This window comes from Mesitornis unicolor, unplaced genomic scaffold (assembly GCF_000695765.1).
Source record: "Mesitornis unicolor isolate BGI_N332 unplaced genomic scaffold, ASM69576v1 scaffold16138, whole genome shotgun sequence".
Lineage (NCBI taxonomy): Eukaryota > Metazoa > Chordata > Aves > Mesitornithiformes > Mesitornithidae > Mesitornis > Mesitornis unicolor.
Window position 1 is genome coordinate 1 of NW_010199935.1, and position 7187 is coordinate 7187.

The following is a 7187-nucleotide window of genomic DNA, read 5'->3' on the forward strand; positions in this document are numbered from 1 at the left end:
TGGCCAGCCCAGCCCTAAACTATGACACTGTGAGCAAAACCAGAAAAGGCAGAAACGGCAGCTGGGAGGGAGCTTTCTTTCTCCCTCTTCTGCCTGTGCCTGTCACCCAGCCAGTCCCCAGAAGGGCTGTTGGATGCATCAGCGCTCATGGTCACCGCTGGTGCTCCATGTGTGATGGCAGCGACACGCTCGTGTTTGGCGGGGGGCAAGGTGGCACCGGCACAGCCGCTGAGGGTGCTGCAAGCCGCGGCAGAGCGAGGAGAAGCCATGCCATCTGCTGTTTCTTCGGCGCCAAAGTGTAAAGCAAACATAGCTGGGAGCGATTAAACACCAGGAGGGAAGGGGCCGTGCCTTGTTCTGACGCAGGGGCCCGAGGATCCCGCAGGCAAAGCATGTGTTTGTCCTGGTGTGTGGCACCGGCACAGCCGCTGAGGGTGCTGCAAGCCGCGGCAGAGCGAGGAGAAGCCATGCCATCTGCTGTTTCTTCGGCGCCAAAGTGTAAAGCAAACATAGCTGGGAGCGATTAAACACCAGGAGGGAAGGGGCCGTGCCTTGTTCTGACGCAGGGGCCCGAGGATCCCGCAGGCAAAGCATGTGTTTGTCCTGGTGTCGTCAGCTGTGTAACCGTGCCGGCAATGTAAAACCAGCACTGGGGCTTTGCTGAAACCGTTGCATCCAGCGTCTGTCCCTCTTGGCTTCAGTACCCCCAACGGCAGCACTTCATTGGTGACTGTCACAAAAAGCTGTGAAGGGGAGAAGCCTTGCAAAGTCGGTTGCAACCTTCTCGCAGAGTTTCCCTTGCGAGCTGTAAGTGAGCAGCTTGCAGACAGACGCCTGGGTTTACTCTTGGGGCGCGCTGGGACTCCCATGTGCTGCAAGTGGAGAAACGCGAGCAAGGTTTTCATGGGGGAACCAAACAAGCTGCAGGCAAGGGCTGCCTGGGCATGCAGCATCAGGGCTGGGATGCCGAGCTCAGAAGCTTAGGGGGTGCTCACATGCTTGGCCCTGCTGTGACTGGTTTAATGTTGAAGGAAAGGCAGCTGCCAAGAGGGAGTGCGATGCATTGCTAGGAAGAGTGGTGAACTCGGGGGGTTTCCAGAGGTTTTTCTAGGGGATTCCTTCCTCTAGGAGCCAAAAGAGAAAAGGGGATTTGGGGCAATGCTGCATTTTTCTGAAAGATCAGTGCAATTCTTGGAGGTCCCTGGGCTAATTGCAGCCCCAGCAGAGAATGGAGAGGGGACATTTGCATCTGAAGGGGTGATGGGATGTTAGAGGTTGCTGCAGGTGTCTTTGGAGAGTGCGAGGCCACCTCGATCCCTTCGGGGTACCCTGGGAAGGGTTGGAGCAGCCTGGGCAGGGCTGCGGGGAGCAGGCAGGGCAGGCAGCGCAGGCAGGGCAGGCAGCGCAGGCAGGGCAGGCAGGGCAGGCAGCACGGGCAGCCTGGCAGTGCCGCCGCGCGGGTAGCGGTGAAACTGCGCCTGCTGCGCGCCCGGCTGCTGGGGGAGCTGGGCTTTCCCTTCCCCGGCAGCCCCGGGCCCTTCCCGGGCTGCATCTCCCTTCTCCTTACCCAGCAGCGGGGCTTTGCCAGCCGGGCTTGGGTCCTCAGGAACCACCCAGAGCAATGCACCAGCCTCTGCCTCTGCACTCTCCTTCGTGGTCGGGCATCTCAGCAGAGAGTTGGGTAAGCCCGCTATCCATGGGTTTTCTTTCTCCTCCTGCTTCTGTGTAAGCGATACCGGTGCTTCCCTCTGGCAACATTTCTACATGGTGGCAGTGAAGCTTTCTGTTGGGGTGACATCCTAATTTGGAGACCTCTAGGACTTTTGCCAGCAGTGGGCCATGCTGAGCCCATTTTCTGGAGGAAATGGGGACACAAGGAGAAGTGTGGATGCTGTGTCTCCAGCCCAGCCCAGCCCAACTGCCCTGGGATAGCAGTAGCGAACAGCATTTGTTATGTTGAAGCAGAGCCGGTGAGCACTGTGTGTGAAATGCTGGCGTCCAGGGACACCCCAAACCGTCTCTTGGGGCTGGGTTGAGGGTGTCTGCGTGGCCTCTGTAATGCTGAGGGGTGCTTAATCCATGGAGGATGCCCTGGTCCTGCTCCTTACTCACTTGTGAACTTGCTGCATAGGACAAATGCCATGTTGTGCCTCAGTTTCTCTGTGCCAGGAGGTAGCTGAGGACTTGGCCTCCTGTCCCGTGTGTGGCCGGAGAGGGGCTGTGCTGGTGTGGGGCTGGGGCCAAGCAATGCAGGTGCCTGCCAAGCCTAGAGGAGCTCCTGGCCTTTAGGCTTGGAAAGGGAACAGCAACACGGGAGCCATGGGACACAGATACGATAGGCAGGACCCCTGAGGATAGGGTGAGCTGAACCAGTCCACTCAGATCCTACTTTGCAGTGAGACTTTTGGCCTTCGTGGTTGTTAAAAGCCAGCCCAGGCGCAGTGGGACATCCAACTCACTGCCAGCCCCACAAACACAGAGCTCACGCCAGCCCGGTGTGCCCCAGCACTGCAAAGTGGGTGATTACTTGGACGGTGATGAAGTAATTAATGACCCAATTATTTGTGCCCTCTAAAGTGTGGGGCAGGCTCCATGGGAATGCCTACTAGGAGCCACTAAGTGTAATTACCAGTTAATCAGCAGGGACCTGTAATAATAGCAGTCGCAGGGTATTTAAGTCTGTAGGGTTTTCCCAGAGCTGTGCCCTGCTGCTCTGCTTATCAGAGCCAGGGACACCGGTTATGGGGAGCCCCAGCCACTTGCAGCCACCTCAGATGGAGCTGGACTCACCTTGGGACGGACATCAGAGCAGTGGGAAACCAAGGACCTGAAGCCAAATTACAGTTTCCCAGAGCCCCTCAGGGATCACTGAGTGCTGGGACATGCTGGTCCCACGAGGCATCGTGCTTTGCAGGCATCGCTCATTTTCCTCTCTGCCTCTTTCTCCTGCAGGGACTTGAGTGAAAACTTCATCCAGGCTATCCCCAGGAAAGCTTTCCGTGGGGCCACCGACCTCAAGAACCTGTGAGTCCTAGTGGGGGTGGGCATGGGTGGCATGGGGGAGTTTGGCCCAGTGGCAGGAGGCAGCAGGAGCCACCAATCACTCTCTGCCTAAGCTGTCCCAGCAACGCTCCCTGCATCTTTCTCCTGCAGGCAACTGGACAAGAACCAAATCAGCTGCATCGAGGATGGGGCTTTCCGTGCCCTGCGGGGACTGGAGGTCCTGTAAGTGGCCAGGGGCCGGCTGGGACCTCTCCATCCTGTCCTGGGGGGTGGGTGGGTGCTGTTGCTCCCAGGGGTTTGGTGCCACCTGGACCATCTCACTCTCCCATTTATGGCCTGGCCATCCTGACCTGACCTGCTCTGCCTTCCTGCAGGACCCTGAATAACAACAATATCACTTCCATCCCTGTATCCAGCTTCAACCACATGCCCAAGCTGCGGACATTGTGAGTGCCAGGGCCGTAGCGGTGGGAGGGATGCCCCAGGCTGGAGCGGGATGTCCCCAGCTCTGCTGCTGGTGCTATCAACTCGAGGGAGGGGTTGGTGGGGACATCCCTGCAGAACACCCCCAAGCACTGCCAAGCAAGATGTCCTTGGCAGCCAGCACAGATGCTCCTGGACTCCTCCATGTACCCCTCTGTACACCCCTGGCCTTTGGCATGAGCCTATGGGGCAGCTGGCGGGCAGGGGGGTAGGAAGAAGCCATTCCATGGCCACCGACTGCCCCATTCGCCCACAGCCGCCTGCACTCCAACCACCTTTTCTGTGACTGCCACCTGGCCTGGCTCTCGCAGTGGCTGCGCCAGCGCCCCACCATCGGGCTTTTCACCCAGTGCGCGGCTCCAGCCCAGCTCCGTGGCCTCAACGTGGCTGAGATCCAGAAGAACGAGTTCAGCTGCTCCGGTGAGGGGGAGAGCGGGGAGGCAGTGGGTGCCAGGGCAGGGACACGGGTAGTGGGGACAAAGCCTGTCCCACTAGTGCAGCCCTGGGTCCCTTCCTTGGGGTGCTGCTATCCACCAGCAGCTTTGCGACTCCCACACTGACTGCTTTCCTGGCAGGACAAATGGACGTGGGACATGCCCAGCTCTGCAGCTTGTCCTCTGGCTCCTGCCCGGCCATGTGCACGTGCAGCAACGGCATCGTGGACTGTCGGGGCAAGGGGCTGACGGCCATCCCTGCCAACCTGCCCGAGACCATGACAGAGATGTGAGTATGACCTCGCACTGTCACCGCTGGGCTCTGGGTGGCTTGAGGCAGTGGGGACACAGGGACGAACTCTACAGCTCAGCTGTCCCGCAGGGCAGCAGGCCTTGCCCTTCTCCCTTGCTGCCCAGATTTAGCCCTGGATTTAACTGCATTAAAAATGTAAATAGAGAAATAATCTCCTTAGGGGAATCCAATTATGGTGCAAAGCCCTTGCAGGGACAGCACACAGAGCATATGGGAGGCAGCAGGCACCCACAGATCCAGCAGGATGAGGGGGTAGAGTTGCTCTCCCTGCTCCAGCCAGCACAGTCCCCTCAGTCATGGCACCCCTCCCTGATAGAGAAGGCCCCGACCACAGGCTGCAAGTTGTCTGTGGGGTGAATGATGCCACTCCAGTGGTCTTGTAGCCCCCCTAGCCCTACCACTGGGATTCTGGAGCTTGGCGAGCCTTTCAGCCCTCATCTCTTCCCCCTTCTCTTTGCAGACGCCTGGAGCTCAACGGCATCAAGTCCATCCCCCCAGGTGCCTTCTCCCCCTACAAGAAGCTGCGGAGGATGTAAGTGTGCAGCCCACCCCAAACCTCAGCACCCTTTACCCCGCTGTCCACTGCCGTGAGCCTGCAGCCCCTGACTTTGATGGGTATGGGGCACTTGCCATGACATGAGCAGCAGTCTCAGATACCCTGAGCTCTGTAATAGAGTGCTGGGGGTAGTTCCCTGGACCTAGCAGGAGGGTGGGGGGGAGGCACAAGAGAAAGGGGGTCCAGGCCACCTTCTCCCTTTGGGTTTCAGAGACCTGAGCAACAACCAAATCTCAGAGATCGCTCCCGACGCCTTCCAGGGACTGCGCTCGCTGAACTCACTGTAAGTGCCCGCACTGAGGTGTGTGGGGTGAGGTGGGGCAGACGCCATACCCACTGAGCCATGCCCCACACCGCGCCCCCATCCATCTCACACCAGCCTTCCTCTCCCAGGGTGCTGTATGGCAACAAGATCACGGACCTCCCCAGGGGAGTCTTCGAGGGACTTTTTGCCCTGCAGCTGCTGTAAGCTGCTGGTGGCTGGGTGGGATGCTCTGCGGGGACACCAGGAAGCAGGGCTGAGGTCACCAGTGCCCGTGGTGCAGTTGAAGGGGGTCCCCAGCCTCACCTCCCTCCCTCTGTTTACAGGCTCCTCAATGCCAACAAGATCAACTGCGTGCGGGCAGACGCCTTCCAGGACCTGCAGAACCTCTCACTGCTCTCGCTCTATGACAACAAGATCCAGAGCCTGGCCAAGGGCACCTTCACCTCCCTGCGGGCCATCCAGACCCTGTGAGTGCCCACACTGGCTCTGATGCCTGGGCAGGAGCATCTCAGCAGGTAGCTGGGGCTGGAGCTGGTGGTCACCTGCTGCCCCTGGTGAGGTGTCACCTGCTCCCCCCGGTGCAGGCATTTGGCCCAAAACCCCTTCGTCTGCGACTGCAACCTGAAGTGGCTGGCAGACTTCCTGCGGGCCAACCCCATCGAGACCAGCGGTGCCCGCTGTGCCAGTCCCCGGCGCCTGGCCAACAAGCGCATCGGACAGATCAAGAGCAAGAAGTTTCGTTGCTCGGGTGAGAGCTGTCCCCATCCCTGCTTATCCTCAGCCCTGTCCCAGCCTGCTGTCTGTGTGCTCATGGTGCTGATGGGCTTTTTTTTCTCTGCAGCCAAAGAGCAGTATTTCATCCCAGGTAAGAGGATAAGCCACGTGTGTGTGTTTTTGTGTGTGCATGTGTGGGTGTGTGGTGCCCTTTTGGCCAGGTTGTGCCAGAGCCCTGTGGTCTGGCCCAGCAGGACCATGCTGCAGCTCCCATCCTTTCTGGTTGCTGAGTTCCCAGGTGTCACAGTAACAAAAGTGCTGGGTACTGATATGTTGCAGCATCTCCCATCATGCCGTTATCCTAATGGGCACAGAGGTGTCCCTGGGGCCCAGCTTTGGTTGCAGGAGGGGAGAGGGTGGTGGGCAGCACACTCCTATCCCTGCAGATACGCAGTTTGAGCACTCAGAGGGGCAGTGTGTGCACAGCAGTTGAGATGAGGGGAGCTAGGGAAGACTGAGACCAGCTGGGGGTGTGGGAGGACCAGAGGAGAGGAGGGCAGGTGCAGCTCCCCACACTTCTGCCTGTGGGACCCCACGCTGCCCTCACCGGTGCACAGGGACGGAGGATTACCAGCTGAACAGCGAGTGCAACAGCGATGTGATCTGCCCCCCGAAGTGCCGCTGCGAATCCAACGTGGTCGAGTGCTCCAACCTGAAGCTCACCAAGATCCCAGAGCGCATCCCGCAGTCCACAGCTGAGCTGTAAGAGCCTCCTCCCTCCCACCCCACTTTCCACTCCTGCAACTAGAGCATCACTGGCACTGGTGGTTGGCTCAGGGTTTGGCTTGTGCCAGCCCTTCATAGCCATCTCCTGAGCTCTCTTCCCTACTGCCCCCTCCAGGCGCCTGAACAATAATGAAATCTCTGTCCTAGAGGCCACTGGCATCTTCAAGAAACTCCCGCATCTGAAGAAAATGTGAGTATTGGGCAGGCACAGCCTCACTGGGAGTGCCCAGCAGCTGGGAAGGCACAAGGGAGTCCTGATGCCAGGGCAGCCTGGGGTGTGAAACGGGGGTGCTTGGTGGGACGTGGGGAAGGCAGGGTTCAGGATGGGGCTGGGGCAGAGCTCCCCGTCCCAGCTTGCTTTCCCTTCTCCACAGCAACCTCAGCAACAACAAGGTGTCAGAGATTGAGGATGGGACGTTCGAGGGGGCGTCCTCGGTCAGCGAGCTGCACCTCACTGTCAACCAGCTGGAGTCGGTGCGGAGCGGCATGTTCAGAGGCCTGGATGGGCTGAGGACCCTGTGAGTCCCTCCTCCGCCACAGGGACAAGGGTGTCCCTGCTGCTTGCTCCCGTGCCCTGCCTGTGCTGCTGGGCTGGTGCTGTCAGCATTGCTGCGGTCCCAGATCCGGAATGCC

At 59.4% G+C, this 7187-nt stretch overlaps 1 protein-coding gene across 1 annotated transcript in view; it reads left to right on the forward strand.

Moving 5' to 3' along the window:
- Nucleotides 1-2952: 2952 nt before the first annotated feature.
- The window catches only part of SLIT1 (slit homolog 1 (Drosophila)), a gene marked incomplete at its 5' end in the record, with an annotated part of 16033 nt that continues 11798 nt past the window's right edge, over nt 2953-7187 (forward strand). Inside the window, 14 exon segments of the mRNA XM_010189587.1 lie at nt 2953-3024; nt 3154-3225; nt 3378-3449; nt 3743-3906; nt 4062-4209; nt 4694-4765; nt 5001-5072; nt 5183-5254; nt 5378-5521; nt 5639-5802; nt 5896-5919; nt 6386-6530; nt 6670-6744; nt 6929-7072. Of these exon segments, the coding sequence (XP_010187889.1) occupies nt 2953-3024; nt 3154-3225; nt 3378-3449; nt 3743-3906; nt 4062-4209; nt 4694-4765; nt 5001-5072; nt 5183-5254; nt 5378-5521; nt 5639-5802; nt 5896-5919; nt 6386-6530; nt 6670-6744; nt 6929-7072 (1440 nt within the window).